General features: G+C 38.9%; 1 protein-coding gene across 1 annotated transcript in view; it reads left to right on the top strand.

Moving 5' to 3' along the window:
• HMCN1 (hemicentin 1) overlaps positions 1-27,664 on the top strand; it is a 202,606-nt gene that overhangs the window by 34,580 nt on the left and 140,362 nt on the right. Inside the window, exons 3-9 of the mRNA XM_027811253.2 lie at positions 3,057-3,215; positions 3,715-3,837; positions 16,767-16,938; positions 18,672-18,778; positions 25,519-25,639; positions 26,189-26,452; positions 26,723-26,867. Coding sequence (XP_027667054.2) covers positions 3,057-3,215; positions 3,715-3,837; positions 16,767-16,938; positions 18,672-18,778; positions 25,519-25,639; positions 26,189-26,452; positions 26,723-26,867 — 1,091 coding nt within the window. The remainder of the gene's footprint in view (positions 1-3,056; positions 3,216-3,714; positions 3,838-16,766; positions 16,939-18,671; positions 18,779-25,518; positions 25,640-26,188; positions 26,453-26,722; positions 26,868-27,664) is intronic.

The following is a 27,664-nucleotide window of genomic DNA, read 5'->3' as shown; positions in this document are numbered from 1 at the left end:
GCTATACTGGAAAATAACAGCGGTTTCTAAAAGGTATATGACTTAGATAAAGCTTTTAGGAATTTAAAACTCTTCATTTACAGGCAAGTTGTTTTTAAGTTACTGCTTAATGAATTTAAGGCTTCTTTCTTTAATCCTGACGGATTGCATATTCTGTAATTACTTTCAAGATGTGCTTATTGAACAAAATTAAGACTTTCACGGACTTGCATTCATTCATTATGTTGGTGGAGAGCCAAAATATAAATTAAAAAAGTTATTAGAACAGGACTGATAGATCATCTTGCAGTAGGTCTCCCAGAAAATGAACACTTTGTATATGTTTGTTATTAGTATTTTTTCTAGAAACACAATTAAAAGATGTAAGAATTAATATTGTGAAAGTAGGGGAAGTTTTAAAGGTTCATTTTGAAAGGTAGGGTTCATTTTGAAATAGGGTGTGAAGCAAATATTCTCATTAATGAACAAAGCCAAAACTAAAGTGAAGATAAATTATTTTAAGGAGTATTATATTTATACATATATATATATAAATATATATATATTATATATTATATATGTGTAACATATTAGACCAATATATGTTGATCTAATATGCTCTCTGGGAATACTGCAAAACTGGTCCTCCCTAGACATCAGGATAAGCCCAGCCCTTGTTTTCCAACAAAACTATCTGGTCACAGAATGATTGAAGGGTTTGTACGTGACATTAGAAATAGGCTTTTGGCTGGCATTTGACATTGTGTAAAAATTAGTGTGGTGTGTGGGGTTTTTTTTGTTTTTTGGGTTTTTTTTTTTAGTTCAGTGTATTCTTGTATTAAATACAGTTTTCACAATGGATGTTTATTTACATAAGCAATACACTTAAATCTTGTCTATATAAACCCATTTCAAAGTATATTCACTAGTTTGAGTGTTACATGATCCTGTGAGATATATATGTTAACGCACTTGCATCAACAGTTATGAAAGGACCTTACCTGAGTATTTCTCAGTGTAAAAATGACTACTTAATGGAAGTAGTATTAAGAGTTGTTGATAACACTTTTTTAAAATCAGATAATGAATTTATGTATCTGTAAGTGGTTACAAGCTATTTAAGTAAATGGTTATGTAGCTATTAAATTAAGACATAAGAAATGTGAATAGTATCAATTAGCTCAGCTAACAACCTAAACTTCTGTGTGCCTATCCAACCTGAACGGAAAATGAGACTTGCTGAGCTTTCTTTGTCTTTTCAGAAAACTTCACAAGGCAATTGTAACCATATTTAATTGCAGTTAGGAGAGAAAAGCAGGAAACATTTAAAGGAAGATTGTTGTCTTTTTTTTTTTTTTTTTTAAATGCATTACATTTCTCTTTCATAGTTCTGCCTAGCTGCCTTTTGAGAATATCCCTCTTCTGTGTTATAAGAATAAAAAATTTTGTGCTTGCTCTCAGAATAACCATTTTGTTCAGCAGTGCTTTCCTGTTATATGTAGAAAATAGATGCTGCCATAGAGAATATTACATGAGGCAATAATCAAGCAGGCCTGAAGTGGGAATAGATTTTATTGTTCCAAGTAGGTGTCTGTAGAAATTAGCTATTATCTTGACTTTGCCTACAAAGAAAAGCTTTACATGGAAGAGTCTTTTGCTGAACATGATACTCACTTTGTGAGAGCAGGAGACAAGTAACTGGGATATGCTGATCTGTCCCATAGGATTGTATAAGCATTGCCAAGATAAAGTTTTGACGTGTGTCAAAAATGTGTTTGGAGAATTATCTCTTGAGTTTCAGGCTGTCTGGAGTCTACCACTTGCTTTTCCCATAAAAATAAGACTACATTCAGACAGTACTGACTTATAAAAAGGACATGGTAATGGCGTACGTGTTCCTTAACGTAGATGAGAAGTTTATTCATAGTCTTGTATGAAATAGGACTAAAAATACTGATTAAAAATCGTTACTGACATGAACGTTTCATTGGGAAGAGCTGAAATTCCTGAGGACTGGGGACTGTGGGAGGCAAGGTTTTTTTCTGGTTTATATGTCTATGTGAATGTTTAACCTCAAAACATGATTTTTTTTATGGCATCTCAGGAATTAAATTTAGATGCAACAATTGCATTATCATTTTTCTTCCTTCCCAGCATGTGATTTATATGCAAGTATGTGTGAAGGCATGTTGATTGTAGAAATAAAAGAAATAACTTTTATATTTAATCCTGAAAGTGCAAAGATCTGTTGCTGTTTACAAGGGCAGTTTATACAGTTTGTTTTCAGCTCTTTGGAAAGTTCTGTATTCGGTATGCCAGTTGATTTTTTTTTTTTTTTTTTTTTTTTTAATGTAAGCTGAAGTGAACTTTTTTTTTAAGCAGGATTTTCCTCTAATTCTTGATTTAGGAAAAGAAACTGATCTTTTCATATAAAGTTAGTCATACTTGGAAGCATTTTGATTGAACACATGGTCTGAAAAATCTCCAGATGTGCAGCTGTCTACTTAGCAATACAGGTCACCGAGATCACATCACCTGTGCCCCTCTGCTGAGCTCCTTGCGCTGGCTGCCCTGCAGTGTTAAGTTTAGGTCAAGTTCTTGCTGTTCTGGTATCTAAAGGTCCTCCTGGAGCTCATCGCTGCTCAGCTGAGATAATTTCCCATCTGCGTCTATGACCGTGACCTCCCACGACTGCTGCGTACCACCAGAGCAATTAAATTGTCAGCCAGTAAGGGAGCGTGTGAGTATAGGAAATGGAGCTGTCACAGGAGCTGGAGCTAAACAAAATATGATGCTCTCAGAAAAGATAAGAGTGACCGTGACACCAGCTGTTTTCAGGGCTAACCACAACCCTTCCTTTGACTTTGTTTTCCCTAAGGAGTTCTTGCAGTTGCTGCTTGTGAGTGTGAGTGTAGACAGCACTCTGCAGAAACCATACAATGCTTAGGATGATAAAAATGAACAAAATATTAGAAGCTGAGAAAGCATCTGTCCTAAATATCCCAAAAGAAAGTAACTTATTTGGTATGCTTTTTTTCCTTATAATAATGCTTTGTTTTCCTTCTAATTGTCAACAGGGTGGTGGAGACTGTCCAGAGATGAGCATTGGGGCAATAAAGATCGCTCTAGAAATTTCTCTTCCTGGTTCTTTCATCTATGTATTTACTGATGCACGATCCAAAGATTATAGACTAACCCATGAAGTACTTCAACTCATTCAACAGAAGCAATCACAGGTACAGAGGGGATTTACATTCTGAGCTGCTTTATGTATTTCATGCCCTGTTTTATCCATTTAGAAGTGTAAAATTCTTCTATGTGAGATTTGGAGGGGACCGTAATACTACTATTCTAGGGAAATCTTTTTTCTAAAAATAGAAAGTTAAAAAGGAATATTCCTTTTAATATTGTGAATTAAATATTGCAACTGAATCTTCTACCAGTGTATGTATTCTTGGTCAGCTTACCACTTCATGTTTTTATATTGTTCTGAAATAAGTATTCTGTACAAGCGCTGATAGATGAGTATAATTTCTAAAGTGATTCTTGTCTCTTCTTTTTCTTCTTCATTGCTTTTCCCCATCAGTGGTGAGTGCAATATGGTTGTCCTTCATGCAGAGTAATGTGAACCCATGCCAAGTGACACGGTTCTTCTGTTGCCATGCCTTACGATGTTCTACTAAAGTTTGCACCATGTGCTAAATGACCTTTTTATTATTGTTATTTTAAATATAGGTAGTATTTGTGCTGACTGGGGACTGTGATGACAGGGATCATATTGGTTACAAGGTCTATGAAGAAATTGCTTCAACGAGTTCTGGTCAAGTTTTTCACTTGGATAAAAAACAAGTTAATGAGGTAACTTCACTTGAGTTCTGCAATATATGGGGAAAAAAAGGTAGGGGCTTATACTCTATGTTTTTAAATGACCTGAAAGTGAGTTAGGGAGCATAAGGGGAATTTCTAAATGTTTTACTGTTGGTATGCAGACTCTGTTTCACCTTTCTCTTCCTTCTTTTTCTGTCTGCTGTATTGGGATGCAATTCTGTGACTCCTGTTAATGGTAGGGAAGTGTGAACTGCCACATCCAAACAGAACTTCACCAACTTCCCTCTACCTGTGCCAGGAGGAGAGCCTTTAAAACAAGGAGCAGTTCTGTGCTCTGAGTAGCCCAGTGGCGTTACTGCTCTGAATGAGAGTGCAGTATCAGCTTTAAATGAGCATTTTGTTAGCGAGCAGAGGATTGCTAATAAGCCTGGCCAAAAATGTTCCTCAGGTTATGGACAGATAGGTTTGAGCTAGCAGGCTTCCATTGTTTACAAATTAACTGTGGTACCTTTTTCATTGAAGTTATTGTGTCAATACTTTTGACAGCTCTGCTGACCTGCTAGTGATTGTGATTACTGACCCACAGTCTGGAATGACTATTTTCTTTGAAAACTCCAGTGAGCCATGGGCAGGAATGAATTTCAATAGCGCATGAGAAAATAATTTGGACGGAGATGAAATCACATGTTAGTTATCTGGGGAGCTGGAATTGTTTATAAGTGTTGTAAATGTTTCCCTTTGACTTCCTGGTATAAGCAATAGTTGGATGAAGTTTTTTAATAAAAATTTACTTTGGTTTGTTCCTTTTTCTTTCTTTACTAGAATTTGGACAATGACAAATGTTGGAGATAAATTGCAGTTTTCTACTGTTGTTGCCTAGGAAAACTGAAGTTCTTATTTGGGATGTTGTAAGGTATTGGCAATGATGTGAAGGTGATCAAAAAGAGGAACTTCTCAGATGATTTATTCTCCAAAATTTAGATGGGTTAAAAGTCAGAGGAAAAGAAATTCACTGTTGGGATTGCACAGTTACTGACTTGCATTTTGCAATTACTTGTATATGAAGGGTAAAACTTCTTTCTGTGAGACTCCATGAAACCCCTTTATATGGAAGGGATCGTGATACTGCCAATGCTCTTTGCCAGGACTGAAGTTTTAGGATAAAGTTTTGTTTGATTGTTTTGGTTTTGGGTTTTGCGGCTTTTGGGAGGCAGAAGTGAGCAGAAAAAGCCACTTGTAGGTGCTAAGCAACACCGTGTTCTTAAGTGGAGCTGGCATGCACCGTTTTGTCGGCTGGCTGCCCGCCTCTGCTTTCTGAACTTCTAGGCACTTTCCTGTTTCTAAGAATACCAGCTTCTGCTTGAGTGGTTAGTCTGCCTTTGAATTTTGAGGAAGGTTTGCAGCAGGGGGTTTCAGTAGCTGCTTTCCCCTCCTTCCTGCTTCATCTTGGCATTTCCTCGGAGCAAATAATAGGCTCCTCATCTGTGGGCTAGACAGCCTGTGGCCTGCAGAAGAGCCAGAGATTGATATTAGCAAGTGGTGATATCAGTAGGTGCTACTCTTGCAGGGTTTTTTTTGAGGGGGAGGGAACAGCACACTACTTCATATAATTGCATCTCCTTTCAATGGCCATAGGCTGTAAGAGATCGCCTAGGTAAAAAAAAAAAACCAAAACAAACAAAAAAACCCCACCTCTAAAATCACTTTCACAAGTCTTCCACAGTAACTGCTGAACCATTTGCATTAAACCCAAAAGACTCTGAAATAATTTTAGTGATCATTGACCTTACATAAAGCTGTGTCTGGGCTAAGGGACTGTGAAAATTAGTTTACCAAAATGCTGTCATCCCAAATAAAACCTTTGCTGCAGATTGCGGTTCTGGATCAGAAATCCTATGTGCAAGGAATGTATCTACCAGTGGATGGATGCAAATGAACAGGAGATGTAGTAGTAATTTGAGTTTGTTATAGCCTTCAGGCAAAATTCAACAGAAATAAAACTTGCCCTCTTTATCAGAGTAGTCAATGATGTGTAAAGAATGAAGTTTATAAATCCTCAAACATATTCACTGTTTGGGGTCTAGAGACATGCTGAAGTGTAGATTAGGAAAGAGCTACAAAATCACTGACTCTAAATACCCTGCCAAACCAAAGTCTTGTTTTGTTAAAACATTTTTTGATTGTTCTACCCCCAAAAAACCCAAACAAAGCTATTTTTAGTGTATGAAGTTTCAAACCATTACTCTCATGCTTGCCCTTTGTGCATTAAGTGGAGAATGAAGCAATAGTGTAAGCTAGCTACAAGGAAACACAACAAAACAGTACTTGATACTTATCCAATGCTTGTGTTATCAAGGAGGCTAAGAAGGCTTTCTGCTTTTTTTCACTTCTTAAGAAGTTGTTATGATCTCAAATATTACAGTTAACTTGGTCAAAATTACTGTTGATTGACAAAACTGTGTTGGGTTCAGTCCAGCGAAGTGTAAAATATGTAAGTATCTCCACTTAATTACTGAATGAAGCGCTCCTAATGGTGTGAGGGGAACATCATATTTTGACAAGTTTGCCATGGTTTCTGTTAATTAGATTAATAAGAATATTCTTAAAGCCCAAAGCACAAGTTTTGTCCTTACTATCTAAAATTCTTCTAGATATTTCCTTTATTTGGAGCATCAGGTGTAACATCATCTCCAGAGGTAACTATACTCAAAACCCATGACAGGTTTCTAATAGTAAGAGGCCAAATAATTTGGTAAAATTTGGTTAATTATCTGATTCCGGGTTTATAAGGCAGGAAAAGTATTTAATGATCAGAGTCCTTAAAAGGGAAAGGTTTACTGTTCAAATTTTGAAGTTCTGCTGCTATTAACAACTTCAAATTAAGTTGTCTCCTGCTCTCTAGTTTTGAGATTTTTGTCCTATTGAATTAGTTCTAAAATGGATGTCCTTTCATCCCAAAGAACAGTAGCGTTCTCGTTTTGTCTTCGATGTCTCTAGGTTATTATGTTTGTTTTATCAAAGCATTTAAGTCCTGATCTTGAAACTTATTTCTTTAGGGAGAGATCTCCTTTGCTGCTGTGAGGTTGTGTAGGCTCAGGGCTTAATTTGCAATAGTTGCTCAAAACTAAAATGCATTGAGAATACTCATTGAACATTGGTTAAATTCTCCTGTTTATAAAAATACAGAATTTGTTCTTACCATATCCAATTTTATTCATCTTTCCAGAAGGTACTAATTTTGACCTGAAGTTATATTGCGCCACACTTACTCCCGTCATAATGGAGTACTGTAAGGAAATTCCTGTAAATTATTCTGGTGCCCAAAGGTTTGTACTGATGCCAAAACTGGGGTTAAGATGAACAGTGATGATCAGCATAGTATGAATTTTGTACAGCTTAAAAAAATAGTGGAGATTAGTGGAGATTAGTTATTGGTGGTTCAGATCACGCCTCCAGGCCATTTTGATTGTGGTAAAAATGAGTCATTACTGTGTGTGACAAGCTGGACTGATCAGTATGGCTAAAGCTGGGAGTTCACAAGAAATAAGCTAGTGCGTAGTAGTAGTTTTCAGTTTCTTTTAATATTGAAACACTTACTTGATTTTTCTTATTCTAACCTTTCTATAAGAAGGAAAAATTTTCCCTAGACTGCTTAAAAATACAGCTTTCTTACTGATTTTTAAAGTAAGTAAAGTTAAATCAGATGTTCCATATATAGAACATTGATGGGAGGAGAACTGAGAATGACTGTGAAGGAGACTGGAAACATGGCGTTGGCTTTGGCAAAAAAAAGGGGATATTGTTGACTTCAAAGGTGGATGAGACTAGGTGAAAAAGGGTTTGGATTTTGGGTGACAAGCCTGTGAATTAGAGGAGATTGGGAGGGGACTGAAGACCGATAGGGCGAGACTGGTAATGGAACATGTTAAAATGAATGATGCAAAAGGGGTCATTCTTGTGGGGAAGGTGCAGAAGCTTGACGTCTGTAAGATGATGTGGATCTGGAATGGAGTTCAGTATTCTTCACACTCATGAATGTTTTGCTGTGAACAGAAGTCTCTTAAGCCCACTGAAGAACACTCTATTTCTCCTGGCTGTTAGTCCTCACAGAGGATGGCAACCTAGAAGTTGTACCTACACGGCTCAGGTTAGTGTTAAGGGTCTGTAGTGTGTGTGAACCAATCGTATGTTGGATGATGCCACATGAGAAAGCAATTCTAAATTTTGTACTGCTTTGTTAAAAATGTAAAATGCCCCTCTGTTGCTTTACAAGAATAATAGGAAGGTGACAAAGTCAAAAGCTCAAAATTACAGCATAGAATTAAGGTTTCTTGCATAGCTCTATTTATTCCTTTCTCTTCTCTCTGTCCCAAATAGTCAGTATCCATTTTCACAGAAAAAGAAGGAATGGTTTCATGGAAGGCGTGGCTGAATGCTGCCTTGGAGAGTATGCTTCTACTCTGAAGACATGTATTGTACAGTGAATGCCAAACTAGGAAGGGGAAAAAAAATTTACAGCTGTCCTTTCTCTGTCTTGTATTGAACTTGGACTTTCTGGGGGTAAAAAAGTGATCATCTGTGTAAGGATTGTCATAAAACAACTGGAAAAGGATGTTTTAAAGACATTTGAAAGCAGGCAGGCTTAAATCTTTTGTTTGCTAGCTTTGAAGAGCTTGAGATGCAATGCTAAGGAACTTTTCAGTTGTGTGTTTTTTATACGTGTAATTATACTTATATATATAACTTACAATTTATTTTCATAGTAGAATTTTCACATGCATTGTCTCATTCATAATGTTAGACATGCATTTAAAAAGCATTATTTTAATATTTTTCACTTTGGTTAGAAGTATTAGCCTACATATACTTGAGCAACGAAACAGTTAACTTCAAATCCTGTTGCTTTGACTGTTTGAGAAATATTCTTGAGACGCAGGATAAACAGATGGGAATACAGACCATGCTCCATAGATTTTCCAGGTTTCAGTATGCATTCCAAGAAATGACCTGACATCAGGGCAGGTTGCAAGAGCAAATTCTCTGGAGAAGTATTATGAACTATGTCTGTATTTGCCCTTCCCCCTCTAATAATATTAATCAAGTCCTATTTTGGCAGAACAACAAAAGCTGCTGTTGTTTTTGGGGCTTTCTGTAAGGGTCCCCAAAGAAAAAAAAAAAATCATCTACTTCCAAATCAGTGTTACAGCAGTATTGCAAACCTCTTTGGAATGACAGGGTTGGGAAATGGATCTCCCAGAATTGCCTATTGAACTTTGCAGAAAAATTGAACTATACAAGCAAGTTAATGCCAGACTTAAGGCAGCTGGGTCGTTCTGTTGCCTTCTATTTTCATTTCTGAACTTGAAAAATTCTCAAAAACTGAAGTTGGGTTCTACTCTGAATTGAAAGACCCTTGCTTGCTCTTGCTACTCTCTCTACTTCTCATATATATACTTGGTTTAAAACTGAAGATATTCTTGCTTTCTTGTTTCTAAAATGGCAGTTGCACAACCTAAATCTTACCTGGAATGATACATTTTATTTAAGGGCAATTTCTGCTCTAAGAGAACTCTAAAGTAGCCTCAGGATCATCAACCAGCCTGCATACAGTTAATAAACTGAAATTTTAGCTAAGGCTTACAGCACTTGCTGTAGTATCTAAGTACTTCATTGCTATATCTGTTTGCATAATAAAAATAGAAATGTGGTGGTGATTCCCTTGTGGTTAAGGAGCGTAAAGAGATTAAGGTCCTGTGGTTAATGTAACAACTTGGCAGTTACGCAAAGTAATTGCAGTAGCAATAAAATACAAGAATGAGGAGAGAACCCTTGTCAACTTAGTCAATGTTCTAGGAACCAGAGGGTCTAAAAATCATACTTTGTATAACTATATCGGTATGTTTTTATATAAGGAAATACATTTCCATATACCTAAGGTCAGGTACAGCTGGTGTGATGTGTGCTTGAGTGCCCATGCCCAATGTTTAGTGTTGGCTGGGCTGCCCTGAAGATCCTGAGCCAGCCCCACTTTACTTTGTATTCACAATAGGTCAAAATATAAAATGTGTATGCCTGCTCTTCAGAAATATTACAGTTTTGTAGCCCTAATTACTTTTGTTTCATAGATCTCAAAAGTGGAAGACGTAAACTCTTCTTAAGACTATTTTTTCCCCCAATGTAACAAATGGTAGGAGGTACTTATTTTAGAATCGCGGCAGTGGTTTGTATTCATGTCCTCATCTGACTACCTAGCAGTTGGAATGAAAGAAGGAAGACCAAACTCTCATTAAAGATAAACTGGGTGAAACAGCTCAGCTGACTAACCCCTACCTCCTTTGGAAAAAATCCATGCTGACAGGACCCTGTCACCTTCCACTTCAGGTGCTCAGAAAGATAAGGAAAGATAATAGAATTAAGTGTGTGTATTAAGACTAAAAGATAATCAGAAATAGAAGAACCTCATGGTGTGCTTCAAGATCAGCTAAACGTTCTCATTCTGTAAGATACACAGATGGAAGCCTAGTGTTCTTGAAATTTGTTGTGCATCTGAGATGAAACTGTGGCAATGCTCCTCTTTTAATTTTACATCTGTTCAATTAGCTAAATTATCAAACTACAGCAGATGAGTAAAGGTGTCTAGGAAGCTCTTGTATAGTGGAAGAGTGTTTTCATTAAGAACAGAACCCAACATGGTAAAGATTTAAAAAAGAAAAGTCTGAGCTCTTTGTTCTGGGCTCAGATTGGATCTTGGTAATGTTCTAATGTTTGTACTTCTCCAGAACTTGTTTTCGTTGCCTGCAAATTATCTGGTTGCAGCAGGGACCTCAAAACTTAGCATGTGCTCAACCATTCAGTTGAAAATTCTCTTAATTGAAATTCAGCTGGCTTAAATTGATCTAAAAATCAAAGACTGAGGGTTGCTGGTTTGTTTTTTTTTTTTTTCTTTGAAGCTGCTGTTTTGAAGTCTTCTGAAAGCAAGGGAATGTTAAAATTGGTTGGGCTGTCTTTGGATTTTTTGTTTTTGCTTTCAGTGTGTGTTACTGCTTTAAAGAAATGAGACTAACTGTGTTAAGTTCACATTTACATGCTAACTCAAACCTTAAATTGGTCTAGTAGATTTGGAAAGTTCTTGAAGGAATGTTCTTATTTGTAAAAAGAGAGTAAAAAATGGGAGCAGAGGGGGAGGTGGGTGGAGATGGAGGAAAATGTTACCTTTGCTTTTGGAAAGAAAATGTAATATTCTCTATGTTGAGACTTCTTAAAGAATCTAGTGATAGCGATTTTGGTGGTCTTTGGTCATGTTAGCACTATTTTTATTTTTTGTATTTTTGTGCAGCGGTAGCTGTATGTTCAAAGAGTTCTGTCTCAGATGTATCATCTCTCTCTGTCTTTATTAAAAAGTAGTTTTATTGAGAAACTTCCCCAGCTGCACTGGGAAATGCCATAAGGAATCACATTCAGTACGCACCTCTGGAAATCAATCAAATCACTGTGATTTACAACTTCTGGAATGCGTCATCTTATGAATGCATACAAACTTATTTGTGTTTTTAATGCAGACATCTGGATCATGTCGTGGTAGTTCAATTGCACTTTAATTTTGACAAAGCATATGGAAGCTAACCCCTTGGACCCATGTTTTCCATTATTAACGGAGTCTGAGACAGCTGAATATGCGCCCATCGGGTTAGATTTTTGACCTGATTTGATTGTGTACCGATGAACTATTTACTTGATTTTATCAGGGAGGCTTAGCTCCTACTTCTGGTAAGGTGTATCCTCACCTTGACAAAAACCAGCCTGGTCACATGCGGTGAACCCTGTGCTGGATTGTCTTAACAAAGGAACCAAAACCTAACGAGCTGATTCCCTTGCACACTCAAAAATCATTGATGCCTGATCCCTGCCGAACATGCCCAAGAGGTGCTGACAGTCCAAGTAGCAGCACAGTTGCCATGTGTGCTGGTTGTTTTAGCAGTGGACCTGTGAGGAGCTGGGGTGCAAGGCAGGCTCTTCTTTTCCCCGGGCTATTTGAATTGATGTTGGTATTTTTGTGGCAGAGTGTTGTCTGAATTGACTTGATGGTTAACTGAAATGACTTCTTTGTCATTGACAGGGGAGAGGAGTAGAAGACTGGATTCACTTTACTGAAAATTCCTTTTCTAATTTGAAAGCGTTCTTTATTCTTCTCTTAAAGTACACTAGACTGCTGTGCATCATTAAATAACTGTTGCTTGTGTTTCTAGTGATAGGCTAGAAGGCCTTTTATAATTTACCTTTGAAGGAAAGTGAGCTTTTGGAACAATTTCCATGGCTTAGCTCTCCTGCCTGCCAAAAAGGATATCTGGGGCTCGTAAAAGTACTCGTTTTGATTAGATTTTTGTTTTGAAATAAATGGTTGCATGCTGATAAACTTCCCACTGGAGAGCTTTTCCGCTTGCCTCCCAAGTTTGTAGAAGCAGCCTGGTCTTGCAGTGACTTGAAGTTAACTGTGCTGTGTGAAAGTGAGATCTGTTGTAAAGGAAATTAATACCATGTAGTAGACTAAGAGTAATTAGGGAAAAAACTCACAACAAACACAAAAAAAAGTTTTAAAGCTGGAAGGACCCACTTTAAATCCTTTTGCTGAATTTGTGTGCTATGGAGTTTTTGATGACTGGTTTAAGACACTTTCCTCCTCTTTTGAGTTGTTTTTGATCCAGATCCTTTTAATTATTCTAAGATTTTAATGGTCTGGCTTGCAGCATGACCCCAGAAACAGGTAAGTAGGGGCAGTGAACTTCAGGAAGGAGAATGAGCAGTTGCAAGGAGAAAAGAGGATTTTTTTTTTTTTTAATGCTGGTTTCACCTCAGAAGCAATTCTTCTACATGGCTGTACTCGTGAACAACAACGTATGAAAAACAGTATATAAAACCTGAGCACCCCAGGGAAGTAACTAATGGCAAGATGATAATTTGGCTCCAGGTGCATTTTATATCCAGAGTGACTGCTGTTAGGCATTGTTTTGTATCTTTTGGTAAGAGCTGCTAGAATAGTGTCATTGCCAGTACTCTGTGTTGTTTTTTTTTTAAGATGGATTTTTCTCATTGCAGTTGTTGTCAAAGGTGAACAAAGTGCTTTGGGATTACTGAGATCATGTATGTGTGTATGCTCTCAATTAGTAAGTTTATAATTGTAATTCTAACAGTCTTAAATCCTTTCACATTCAATGCAGGAACAGCTTAGAGCAATCTTGAACCAATGTCTTGTGTTGGTTTATAATGTGGGGAGGTGGTTTGGAAGCTTTAGTAGTGCTTGCAGATTTACCGAGGTAGAATTGTGTGTGTTTTCCACCTATGATGTCTGTTCTAGCTGATTTTCGCTGTGAAATAATGGCTTTAATAGAAAACTAAGCAAATTGTAGAGAATCCTGTCTTGTGAGGCTGGAGTGTGAGAGTGAGCTAAGCTGCTGAAGGCTTGGACCTTTGAACCCTTCCCAGGCACGAGTAATAAACCAGAACTGGCCCAGGAGCGCTGAACAGGTGGGTTGGCATCCTCACCCTGCCGGCTCTGCTCAGGGAGAAGCACGGCAGGTTGGTCTTCATGGGTTGGGGATGAAGTAATGATGATTAAGGACCCCAAAAATGTGTCACAGAAGCTAAAATTGTTAAAAACTAATTTTGTTGTTTAAATGAAAAGTAGTTTTGGAATGACACATAAAAAAACATAAAAACCAATAATTTTGGAAAAATTCCCCTGTCATATTTGTGTTAAAATGGCGTTTTACCAAATTTTGAGCTATGTAATATTAACCCTTCTGAGCTTAAGAAAGAATTTAGTGTATAAATATCAATGTGATTCCAATTCTTATCTATATTGGCAAAGCTCCTGCAACGATATTTACCTTGTGACTTGATTTATTTTGCTTAAGTCGCTTGAAATGAATTTAAGCTAGGCTGGAAAATTCCTTTCTTCTGAAAAATTCGTGTAGACTCATTAATGTTTACAGGTAATTTAAAAACTTACCTATGGACTTAAGATCCTGGCATTATAAGGAAATTTTTCCATACACCTGGTCCAAAAGTAGTGTTGTACTCATCTCAATATATGCAAGTAGAAGAGATTGACATTTCTTTTGGAAGCGTTTTGGACCCAAATATGTAACTTCTAGAGGTAAAACTTAAAATAAGCTGGATCTTTTTGAAGCCTTGTGATTCCTGTTCCAGGCCTGTCTAAAGCAAACAGAGTTGCTGAATAGTTGATGGCACTAGCTGTTGCAGAAACCATATTTCTCTCTTGGGTCACATTACTTCAGGGACTTTGAGTAGTACAGTTGATTTTACTGTGATTTTTGTATGGTTTTTTTGAAAGTATGCTTAAATACCTTGCTTATGCAGACCCTTGTGGAGAGGACACACGACACTGTTACATGGTCAGTGCCGTTTCACTTCACAGTGTGTTGGGAGCATTCAGCGTGTCTCACGTGAGGCATTACTAGGAGTGGAGGGATAATAATTTATGAAAATGTCCCCACCATTTCAAATGCATTTTGAACAATGCCCTGCACTTGCTTAAACTTCTTTCACATTTACCCAAAGGTTGCTGGACATTCGTAGTATAACATGTAAGATCCATATGCTTTATTTAAAACAGGCTGCAATCTAGTTTCTGTCACAAAGCTATCTCGCACAGAAACCTATGGTATAACTCATTTATTAATGGAAAAATTATGCCTAACAAGTCAAGGAAATGAGGCTTTTTAGGACCTAGTGTATTGAGTCAGGTCCTAGACCTAAGGACTTAAGCTTGAGTCCCCCATTGCTGAGGGATGTCATGTCCAGGTTAGTTTATTGTTGGTTTCGAAGTCTTGTGCACCAACCAGTTGAACTGGCATAATCGAAAGCTCCTTTAGAAGATGTTTCGGAATGCAGCCGTGGTTAACTGTAACCTAAAGTCATGATTCAGTATTACTGTGACTCATACTCGCAACGTCATACGAAACCAACGTTGCTTCAATGGGATTAAAAAAAAATATGCTGCAGCTTTGTGACATACAGAGCTGATGTAGTATAACTTTGATAGGCCAGGTTTTTTGGGGGGGAGTTTGGGTTTTTCTGATTGCTGCAGGTTAGCCCTGGCTAACAGCCGAGCTCCCACTCAGCTGCTCCCTTGCTCCCTATAGCCACAGGGGGAGAAAATAGGAACGACACGAGAAAGCTTCTGGGTTGAGATAAAGAGAGAAATCACTTACCAATTAATGTTAAGGACAAACCAAACTCGACTTAAGGAAGATTAATTTGTTGCCAATTAAAAGAGATATTTCATTACTCATTCAGGTAGTGGGAAACAGACAAGTACGAATACCTTTCCCAAGCTCAGCTTTGCTCCCGACTCCTCCTCCCTGCCCCACTGCCACAGGGGCATGGAGGCTGTGGTCAGTACATCAGGTTTTCTCTCTCTCTGCGGCTCCTTCCTCCTCACACTCTTGCTTTCCTTCACTGTGGTCTCTCCCACAGGCTGCAGCCCTGTCAGGAAAAATCTGCTCTGCTGTGGGGTCTTCCACCGCTGCAGGGATATCCCCGCTCTGCGTGGTGTCCCCTCCGGCTGCAGGAGATCTCTGCTCCAGCAACACGCCTCCCCTCCTTCCCTCACCTGGGTACTGTAGGGCTGTTTCTCACACTCCTACCCCCACCTACATGGCATTTTGCCCTTTCTTAACCACATTTCCGCAGTGGTGCCAGCAGCATGGCGGGGGAGCTCGACTGTGGCCGTGGGGGTGCTGCTGCCGAACCCTCTGGGACTGGGCCGTGTCCAGTGGGGCAGCTCCTGGCCTCCCCTCACAGAGGCCGCCCCGCTGCCAGCACCTTGCCACCGAGACCAACCACATGGATAAAGCAGGTTGTATAAACAAATTTTATAGTAGTGTCATCTGCCTGTATTATTCTGATTTTATACTTGGGCAACATACCATCTTGCCTCCTCTTGCCTGCCACAAACCTGAGGTAAAACCTGTGTAAAATGCTCTGGGAAATTTGGCATCACTTGTGTGACCCAGTTTCTCTCAGGCCAGGTCATAGTATTAATCTGACCAGTATGGTCTGGTCACAAGGTTTTATCTTCTAAAGTATTGTTACATTTTATTCTGACTTGTATGCTGTGTCTAATATTAACTCATATTAGGTGTGTTAAGAGAAAGTAATTTATAAAAGTCCAAAGATGGCAGTTACTCAGTACCTCTGGATAAGGGAGTTTTCCTCCTTGCTTCAGGCAAGTAATCGTTAGTTGATGACCAGAAATACACATAGATTTGTATCCCCAGTTCCATTTCAAAGTGTACCTGTGGATGTTGCATAGTGATGTATCCAGGTGTCTGTACTCCTTTAAACATCACATTGATCATGGCTTCAGTAGTATCTTCTATCAAAACTGTGTGTCTTTTAAGTATTAGTATTTTTTTTTCATATATTTGCCCTAATGTGGCAAATAAGTCTACTCACTTCAGAACTGATAACTGCATTGATAAGACAACATCGGTTTGGTCCTTGTTTTTCCAGGCTGTCTGTTTTGTCATATCGTGTATGTCGATTCTCACATTGGACAGTAGAAGTTGAAGCATACCTTTGCTTTGATGTTGGTGCTTTGTTTCCTGTATATTCCTGGCATGCTGTCATCTATTCTTTCTTGTGCTTTTGTGTGTTCATGATACAAGTTGAAATCTTGTTTGTGCTGTCTCCAGAATCTCTTCATTGAAACGGATGCATTGGGTTGTATTAGGCAAGTCCTTTCCCACTGTGTTTACTCAGGGTGATGTGGTAGCTGCGTGTCATCAGACGAGAGGATCATAGGTGAAGGTAGTGATCTTCTCTTATGATAGAAGTTAACGTGGAATCTCTACAAGACAATAGGGACAGTACTTCAGCAGAAAGTATTACAAATATACTGTTGACAGTATAATAACAACTGTTATTTTCTCCTCTAGGTGTTAAAATGGGTTGAAGAAGCAGTTCAAGCCTCCAAAGTGCATCTCTTGTCTACAGACCATTTGACTATGGCTGTAAATACTTGGCAGATCCCTTTTGATCCAAGTCTGAAAGAGGTTACAGTGTCCTTGAGTGGTCCTTCACCATCAATTGAAATTCATGATCCATTAGGTGAAGTAGTTTATACCTTCTTTTGTGGTAATAAAAAAAGTGAATGAAAAAGACAAATAATTTCTACTGTCTCCAGTAGGGAAGGCCATGTTTGTGATTCACAAATGTCTTTCACACTTTGAAAGCCAGTATCAAGATTTCAGATTATTTTTAAATTAAAAATAAAATATCTTCAGATATGTGCACTTCGGATATTTAAATTGTTCCCAACGTTCCTTTTTTTTTTTGACTTGGAGGATACTGGAAGTCCTCCTTATTCTGATTGCTTATCCCCTTTGTCTACTTTCTTACCGTTTGTCTTTGGATTCCAAATTTCTGGACACTTTTGTTTCTCATGCATTTATGTAGTCACTGAACTGTTATTTAGAGGTTATACATGATCGTTATTTTTTGTGTAGTGAAAGGTAACCTAAGATCTGGATTCTTAGAACTATGACAGCGTTCAGGATCAAACCCTGTCTCATGTGCCCGTCTCTACCTGAACAGCGTGTGATGGGGAATGCAAGGACAAATTTGGATGCTAATTTGTAACTGAAGATATTTTGAACAAATTGTTTGAAAAAAATTGTTATGTTGATGCCTTAGGAATCTGGAACAGCACTCCAGAAATAAATCCAGATCATATTATGAATTTTCTGAATGACTTTGGGCTAAGGATATAACTTAAGTTTTAGTATTTTGGAAATATTCTATGCACAGGATGGGTTCCCTGCCATATAATCTGATCTGTCCTCCATTGAGGCATTCGTATTTGTTCACAGGAAATAAATTTGCTCAGAATGTCTCTCTTCAAACCCTGATCACGCACAGTCCTGAGTGCAACCGTCAGGCTTAGCTGAAGCTTTGACCCCATCTATTTGTTTTCCTTTTTCATAGGTCAGCTTCTAAATCCACATAGTTTCACAACAGTTAGTTGAGGTCTGTCTAATAAGGACTTAAAAATTGACATTGGGACATCCCATTCTTGACTTCACCTTTCCCTTTAGCACTCTGAAAGAACCAGATGTGTGTTTAGTGCTGGTGGTACCCTGTAGTCAGCCTTGAGAACAGAGAACCAGCTCCTGCATACAAGTATTCATGTATTCGTGTGCATGGGCGTACATATAAAGTGTGGTACAGTGCAGTATGAAAACTTGTATTCTTCTGTTGCTATCTATGACATCTAACAGGCTAAATTCCCTGTGAGGATCTTGTAAGCATTCCCACCCTTAGTCATGTGCTAATGCCTCTCTGCTAGGAGAACCTGGCTTATCAATATTTTCACTAGTGGAGTTTATCGTGCTTGAAATAGGTCTAGAGGATGGAAAAGTGAGTGGGCTAGCAGCTGGCAGGTAGGTTAGGGTACATCTGTTCTAAGATCTGCTTTGAGGGAATTTGCTTCTGTGCTGTCTCCTTTCACTGAGAGATGGGTGTCTTCTATGAAGAAGAGAATTTGTTTTGCTTACAGTTTCTGGGTTTCCCACAGCTCTGTATTGTTGCAGACTGTATTAAATTTCCCAAGTGAATGAAAAAAATAAAAATGAATGAACATTTTTAGTATTCTAGCACATCATTTTTATTATCAAAATTACAGGGAATTTTGACTGTTGTAAATGTCATTGACTGCTAAAAAGAAAGTAGGTCAAATATCAAGAATACATCAGCAGAGAAGAACAATATTGTATTTATGCTCTTTTTTTTTTAGGCAATACTGTATTTACTCAATACTGTATTTACTCCCTGTTTTTTTTCAGGCAAGCAGATCAGTAAAGGATCAGGACTGAACGAATTGCTAAATATCCACAATTCTGCAAAGGTAGTAAATGTCAAAGATCCAGAGCCTGGAACATGGACAATTAAGGTAAAGTTATTGCAGAAATCATGTCTGACTTGCCCTATAGCTTATAAAGGGATTCTATAATGGTTTACTATGTTATTGATCATAGATGAGCTTGTTATAATAAATGTCCTTTCTGACGTACATGTTGCAACATAGTCGGAAGGCAGTAGTATGAAATTCTTATCAAGATGATAACATATTAGACATTACTATATTAAGTCAAATCCTTAGGTCATCGTTTTGCTTTGGATGGAAAAAGGATGAAGTGAGCACCAAATTTCTGGAGTCCGGTGAGCAGACATGTAGGAATGTAGGCACAGGGGCCGCTTTGCTGTGTGTAGCATGTTTGGAGGACTGAGGGGGAGAGGATGTGCACTTTGCAGGCCAGATTTCATTAGCAGGTTCGGTCAATAAACATACATCTAATTCAAACTCCTTATCAGTAAATTATGTAAATACTATAGTATATGAATGAATTTCTTTGTGTGAGTGCTATCCTAGCACACAGGTTACAGAAAGGACCCTGAAGAATTTGGAAATGTCAAGAAGTTAAGATCAATATGATTAGCAGTAATAACCAAACAAGAAAGGATCATTAAGGCTGCTGAAATGGTCTTCTCGGAACTGACTGTAGCAACTTAGCGTGATCCCTTGATCAAGCTCCCTATGCCAAAGGTTGTGGCTCCTACAACAGTTGTAGGAAAGTTACCAAGTGTTTGGCTCAAGGCTCCTTACACTGAGCACCGTCAATATGCACTGAAACAGATGAAGAGCAATTGTACCTACTTGTTCTGAGAGTTGTAGCGAGCAACCAGCTCCTAGGTAATGATACGTTAATATACCTGCTTCTGAAAGGAAAGAACAAAATGTCTTGGTGATGAAAGGGCCACAAAAAACTCTGGTTCTGTGGGTTTTTCTCTGGGTGTCAGTGCTGGTTTCAGTGTTCCCCCCGAGTGCCATATCCTGGTTGTGAGGCACGTGGTGAGCCAGATATCTAAATGCAATAACCTGTAAGACCACTCATAACCTGTTGCGACACAAAAGACGTGGCAGCTGTGAGCTGAAGCTGGTGCAACTAAAATCTTTACTGCTCATAGATCAGTAAATGTGTGCATGAAATAGGTGTAAATCGGGTCCAGAAAGTGGCTGCTTAGATCAGCCTTATAGTATCATAGAATGGTTTGGGTTGGAAGGACCTTAAAGATCTAGTCCAACCCCCCCTCTGTGGGCAGGGGCACCTTCCAGTAGAACATGTTGCTCAAAGCCCCATCCAACCTGGCCTTGAATGCTTACAGGGATAAGGCATCCACAGCTTCTTTAGGCAACCCATTCTAGTATCCCATCACCCTCACGGTAAAGAATTTCTTTCTAATAGCTAATCTAAATCTACCCTTTCTCAGCTGAAAGCCATTCCCCCTTGTCCTATCACTACATGCCCTTGTAAAAAGCCCCTCTCCAGCTCTCCTGCTGGGCCCTTTACTTACTGGAAGGCTGCTAGAAGGTCTCCCCAGAGCCTTCTCCTCCTCAGGCTGAACAATCCCAACTCTGTCAGCCTGTCTTCATAGCCTTAACCCCTAATTTAGCAGAGAATCAAGTTAACACAGCGTGTCAGGCCAAAAATTGCATACCTGAAACCATAATATGGTACAGGGATGGGCATGTTCTTACTATAATGTCGTAAACTGGAAGATGAAGCTTAGGACTTGGCTAGACTTAGGGAAATGTAGGTATTCATTTTGTTTTATGCTGTGTTAATTATGTCATTTTAATGAACTGCACAAAACGTAATTGCACCAAATGTGAATGGAATGTTAAAACCTTAAGGATGGTGCTATGGGTAAGATAGTATTTAGTTAAATTTGAGAACTAGCCCCAGCATTGTTTTTATGGCTGGATACTGATGTTTCAAAATACTTGAAATGGATTAGCTAACAACTGACACCCCACTACCACACCTGAAAATCTGTGCAAGGCTGTTTATGTAGAAATCACACTATTTAAGTGTTTTGTGGACAGATTATCTTTGAACAAATAAAGCTGAACCTGTACCTTGAGCTAGTTCACAGGGGGCAGCATGTTGTGACATGCTGAGAGTAGGGGAGAAGAAGGGACATATAATGAACTCTTAAGTTTTTACATCTTCTCAACCCTTGTGTAACTTCGGCCTAAACTGTCTTGTGCTTTGTCTTATTGTATACTTTATGTAGGTAAAGGAGCATGGTCCCAGCTTTCCTAAATTGATGTGGCAACAGTCATATTAGTATAGGTCCCTTTCAACTGAACTATTCTCGTCTAGAAGTATAAATACTATATTGTCATTTTTGGAGGGAAAGGCACCCATGTAAGGAACTTTTATAGCAGAGTTCACAATGAGGTGTGCTGAATGGATGTATGCTGCATATTGGCCATGCCATAAGCGTAGAGGTAGTTTGAAAAGGATTATTAATTCATGTACAGCACTGTAGGAAACTATTGATACTACTGCAGAACTGGAACTAGAAAAACATGTTGAACTCAGCAGCTTTATGGAGAATTATTTGAATGTCTGTCTATCCTTCAGGACCAGAAATGCCAAAAGACCTGGTACTGACACAGCTTGGTGGTCTGGTGTGTGTGTGTAGTAATTTTTTTTTATGAATATATATATGAAAAAAATGGTTTACATCCTGCTGGACTTGGTAACATCAGACATACTGGATACTGAGAGAAGTTTTCCACAGTCAGTGCCTTAGTGTTCAAATCTGTAGCTGGTTGGAGTCTTAAGTGTGCAATCTAGTAAACATTCAATTTCATGCAACAGAGAAACAGAGTGCAGGAAAAGCAAAAGCCCTTTGCGATCTCCCCCTGGCCCTGTATGGCTGTTGCTAAGCTGAAACCTTTTTGGATGTGAGCTGAGCCATGTGGAACTACTTGTGTATGCCTGCACTCTGTTGCTCAAATTTCTGGATTCCAGGAATTGCCAAGAGAGGAGCTTGCCACTCTTATGGGCTCAGTGTGTAACATCCTTCAAAGCTAATAAGCTCTCCTAAAGCTGAAGCTGGCACCCAGCGTGGTGCAAACTGCCAAGTGGCTCAGCTGGAGGCAGGCCAGCATGCTCAGCTAGATGCAGACCAGTCCTGGCCAAAGCATCAGGCTGCTCCTGCAGTAAGGGGTTTTAATTTTTTTGGTTTTGTCTTTCTAAGCTCAGCACAATGCTGTCTCCAATTCTGTGGAGAATAAACCATTCAAAGTTATGTATTTTGGGTTTAAAAAAGCAAAAAAAGTCCTGTATATAGTTGACATATTTTAATTAATTTTTGTGAGGAAACCAGGTCTTAATTAGGCATCTACAGAGAGCTTACATAGGTTTTTGTCACCAGAAGTGCAAAAAGCTATCATTTTAGTATGATAAAAAAAAAAAAAAAAGAAATCACAGTGAGCTAAACAGTATTGGCCACTACTAAATCAACTGGAGAATGATCAGTCCAAGCAGATCCCACTTCGATCCACAAACAAGTGTTAGTGCAGTGTCAAGTGCTCAGTGAAGTCTTTAAATTACAGCTTTGAGTAACACCAAACACGCAGTATGCAACCCAGTTGCCTCCTGTGCTGCAGGATGCCTCTGGTTGCCTTCAGCTACTTCGGTTATGAGGGCAATAAACCTGTGCCCATATGTGTATATTACAAATAAGTTCTTCTTCTAGCTCTGCCACTGTACCCTTGGTCTACAAGGTGACAGGAGCCTTGAAAAGAGCAATGATGTGAGATGAGCACGCGGCTCCTCTCTCCATGGCATTTCAGCAAACGGGAGAGATTTTGTGCAGAAGGAAGGGTACATCTTCAGTAAGATGGTCTGGCTGTTACATGTGTTCTGTGCACCTCCGAGCTAGCTGCCAGACTCCATTTAGCTGCCGGTCCTGCTGCTGAGATACCTACCAAAAGATGGGCCTCAGCAGGAACAGGCTGACTTATTTAAGAGAAGAGGGAGTATCAGTTTGGTTTTGCTAACTCCCTTCCACGAAGACGTGTCCTATGGACTCCTCTTAGTGTTCTTTGGAGGGGTTTGGGAGGCATGCAACATCCTGCAAACAACACTTATCTGCACACTCCAGGACAGCAGCGTTGGAAGGCAGGAAGAGTATCTAATTACTCCTTAAAGGCCTTGCCTGCCTGTGTTTGCAGTCGAAAAGGCCAGTGAGGGCTGGAGAAGTCATCAGCTGCAGTTTTGTTCTGTGGTTAATCATTAGGCCATAGCTTTTTCAGCTGGACAATGCCACAAAAACTTTCCTGCTGTGCAGAGTTGAGTGATCATCTGTGTGACTGAGAAAAGGAGATGAAAAGCAATGAGAAATCAGCAGAAAATCTTGTCTGTTCTTGTAATGCAGACGGGTTTTTAATGACTGCTGTTACTGCCTTACACCTGTATAGCCCAGTGCAGCTGGTTCAATGGAGTGTGATAACAAACCAGTCTGGAGTGGTCTCCACTGAATGACCACATTCCTTACAGCCTCATTCACAGTGTGTCTCCATCACTGTAAATATGTACATATGACCATGCAATCAGCAATTAATTTGGCTATTGTAGCTTGGTTTTTCCGTTGTGTGAAAATTAGTTTGTTTTTTTTAAAACTCATGCATTTTTTCATACATCTGTTTATAAATACACGCATTCTGTGCACTCTTCCTTGGTCTTGTTTGCAAGAGGGGAAAGCATTTTTTCCTGACATCTGTGTCAGATAAGTGTTTGCTCTTTTTGTCATATTTGTCCGGTCTGGGAGGAGAAACACAAAGGTACACTATCAGTGATCCATGTTAAACTACAGATAATTAAAAAGAGAGTTGGCAAAGGTACTGATTGCAAAGCAGTCCTTTGGGATACAATTTGTTCTAGGTGTTGCCATAAGACTGTTGGCTCCTAGGAGCGACAGTGATAGATTAATTTATTGTTACTAGTAAATGGTAAAATTTTATAAGGTAGTTGTAGCCCGAAAAATTCACAAGTATCCAAAGGTCTGAATAATTCATAAGGAGAAATAGTTTGCCAATGTATTTTTCTATGGATTGTTTACTCTGCTTTAGTCACTGGTTTGTTTTGTTTGCACTAAGATTTTTAAGGCTGTGACTGAAAACTTAAAAGATAAAAATACAACTGACTTTGTGAAAAGTTTATTGACACCATAAATTCCTTCTACAGATGCATAAAAAGAAATAGAATGCATATAAAAAGGAAACTTTGTCAAAAAAAGTTTGTCTAATGAAATTTTAACTGCCAATTAATGCTTGATAACATGAGTAGTTTGGCATGCTTATATATTTCTTTGTGTAGTTAACAGCTGGTTTAGATAAAAAAGGCTTTAGTAGTGCTTTTTCTGATGTGAAAAGCTAACCAAATCTCAGCAAATAGAGTTTTTTTTAATCAGATAGACATCATTTTGTCATAGTGTCTAAATGGCTGTTCCTAGGCAGTTAAATGTTTAATATTCCCATGCAGCTGTATCAGAGTTGGTTACTAAACTGAAGGAATTATGTATTTGAGAATGGATCAGGTCATAGTCTCTAGATAGATAGGAATTATTTCATTTTAATACTTACTTCCTTTTACATTGCCAGTCTAGTGTGCTGTATTGTCTCCCTGAACAAAAACTTAGAGTAGGTTCTACTAACTGCAGATTTGATCTTGGCATAATATAGCTTAGATATCACTCTTCACAGCCTTTTGAATCTTTATTTTTTCCTGCTGTTCTGGTTGAAATTGTCCATGGATTTGTAATTGTTAAGTTTGTAAAAATCTAACTCCATGCTCAGTGCAGTGCATTAGTGTTTTTTTGGGGGGTTGGTAGTTTGTGGTTTTTTGGTTTGTTGTTTTTTGTTTTTTGTGTTTCCCACCTAACACCTGAAAGGTGTGAAAGTAATGAGGACAAAAAGCCTTCGGCTTCTGTGCACTCTTGCAAATAGCAGTTGTGCTTTCTCAGCATAGAATTATAGAAAGGAACTTGAAGAAGATAAACCAAAATAATTGCAAGATTGAAAAACTGCATAAAAGTAACTGTAACCTCAAACAACATAAAGCTGTGGCTTTTCAAGAGTGGGTGTTTTGTTTTTTGTCAGTTCAACCAGAATGACAAAGTGGCAGGGGGAGAACAGAGGTGAGAGGTAATTCTGCATGCTTTATTTTCCAACTGAGACTTTGGCTGGGAAAGAGAAGAACATTTAATATACAGTGTTGATTGAGGTTGGTCTGTACTTGCCACTTGTTTATTGATATGCAGTGCCTTTGATGTTTGTGTTTGCCTCATGGGTAAAATTAGTTTTATGGAGATTTGAAAAGGGAACTTACTAATAAATAAAAAGGTAAGATCGATTATTGTAGCAGCAGAAGTAAATTGTAAAACTTTTGCTGGTTATAATATATGTACTGATTGCTCTGACATGTTTCATTTACCATTTTGTAGTATACTTTATGATGGTTAAAATCCTAACTTCCAGGCAGTCTCCCATTATAATCACTAGCATGTGCCAAATAATTGTTGATTTTGTGTTTGTGTTATGATTTACATTTAAGACAGATTTGCTCTTTTCAATGACACTACAACTGTAGGGTACAGTATCTAAAAGTAAAGCTTTATTGAAGCCATATTTACTTGCAACTTTTGAAATCAGCCTCCTTTTTATCTTGTTTTTTGATGAAAGCTGCAGTCTGTTTACTGAACTCGGTGGATGGATCAGAAACTGCAATTCCTGAAATGCTAATAATGCCATAGTCTTTCACTCTGCTTTTTCAGACCTCGAGCAGCGGAAGGCACTCTGTTCGGATCACGGGACTCAGCACTATTGACTTTAGAGCTGGGTTTTCTAGGAAGCCAACATTAGACTTTAAAAAAACATCCAGCAGACCAGTGCAAGGTTTGTTTCCGTTTCAGTCAGTGATAAACAATAACCGGTTTTGACCCCTAGAATCAAGCAGAACTCTATGATGATCTCTGGTGAATTTTGGGATAAACCTGGGTTCTTGGGCTCTGAATGTGTGAGAGCAGCCAGTGTTGCTGTTTTGTCATACTACAGTATTTTTTCAATTAGCTTTGGTTTTTTTATGTCACATAAATCCATCTATTTATAGTTATGAAATGTCTCAATTGCAACACTGTTTCTGTTACTTTTGGAGTGTCAGAGGAAGCCTTTGGCTCTGGGATGTGGAGGGGAGTTAATAAAGAGGCTGCTATTTCAGAAACACCTGTTAGAAATCAGTAATTTAAACCCTAATCATTGCTGTGTCTCCTGACAGCTAACGAGCAGAGCACAGCTTAGCAGAACTTAAGCTTTTTGCTACTTAGTAAGGGTCGAACCTGAATGGTGCATTCATGGGGTAGTGAGCCATACATATGGAATTTAACCTTTCCTTCTTTAATTTTTTATTTTTTTAGCACTTAAAATGGTATGTTTCTGTTTTTCTAGGGATTCCTACTTTCGTGCTGCTAAACACCACAGGGATCTTTCTTCCAGCTAGAATAGACCGACTGGAACTTCTGAGTATTACAGGAGAACTTCTTAAGACCTTGCCTGTGAAATACTATCCTGACAGAAAGCCCTATGGACTATGGAATATTTCTGACTTCATTCCACCAGATGAAGCTTTTTTTGTTAAAATAACGGGCTATGACAAGGATGATTATCTTTTCCAGAGAGTTTCAAGTGTTTCCTTTTCTAGTATTACTCCTGGTAAGAGATTTTAAACTTTAACTAAATGTGCACTTGTCATATCTGAATCAGCTGAGATTGATATCTAGCATTTTTTTTCTAACTTATACAAGTACTTTCTGTGCTTTTTCCTTCCAAAGTTCTATCTCTAGCTTGTGATGGACAAGTTAATGTTATTATCTACTAAGTATAACTTTATCGGAAATTGAATTTGCTTGTATTAAAAAGGAAAAAGTAGGATATATGTTAGTAGCTGTTAATAATCTTCTGGGGAATATTTGCTTTCTTCAGATGCTCCAAAAGTTACAATGCCCACCAAGACTCCAGGATATTATTTACAGCCAGGGTCTGTTCCTTGCCATGTAGAAAGTCTTATACCTTTTACTCAGCGTTTTACTAAAAATGGAGTAAAACTAGGAGTGGATCAGTTCTTCAAGTAAGTAGTGACCTTTGTTTTTTCACTCCAAATAGTGTTTTATTTCCTATTTATATCCTATTATATGACTTCTAGTTATTATTTACTATTACATACTGCTTACATGTTACTTCAATGCTGTTATTTTTGCTGATATTAAGGAGGCTGTATTCTATGGAGAGATTTGTAATATATGGAATGTCACTGGGATTGAGTACACCCTTGGCAAGCTTGCCAGTGACACCAAGTTGACATGCTGGAAGGAAGGGGTGCCACCCAGGGAGACCTAGACAGGCTTGGGAGGTGTGCTAGTGCCAACCTTGGGAAATTCAACAAGGCCAAGTGCAGAGTCCTGCCCCTGGGTCAGGGTAATCCCAGGCACAAATACACGCTGGGCAGAGAATGGATTCAGAGCAGCGCTGAGGGGAAAGACTTTGGGGGGGTGGGGTGGGGAGCAGAGAGTGTTGGTGGACAAAAAGCTCAACATGGGCTGACAATGCGCACTCGCAGCCCAGAAAGCAAACTGAATCCTGGGCTGCATCTAAAGCAGCATGGCCAGCAGGTGGAGGGAGGTGATTCTGCCCCTCGGCTCTGGAGTGCTGCACCCAGCTCTGGGGCCCCCACCGCAGGGAGAACATGGACCTGTTGGAGTAAGTCCAGGGGAGGCCACAAAGGTGGTCAGAGGGCTGGAGCACCTCTGCTGTGGAGACAGGCTGAGAGAGTTGGGATTGCTCAGCCTGGGGAAGAGAAGGCTCCGGGGGGACCTTATAGCAGCTGCCGGTGCCTGATGGGGCTGACAGGGGAGCTGGAGAGGGACT

Source organism: Falco cherrug, chromosome 12 (assembly GCF_023634085.1).
Source record: "Falco cherrug isolate bFalChe1 chromosome 12, bFalChe1.pri, whole genome shotgun sequence".
NCBI lineage: Eukaryota > Metazoa > Chordata > Aves > Falconiformes > Falconidae > Falco > Falco cherrug.
The sequence above is the reverse complement of the archived record's forward strand: the minus strand, read 5'-3'. Positions and strand labels throughout refer to the sequence as shown.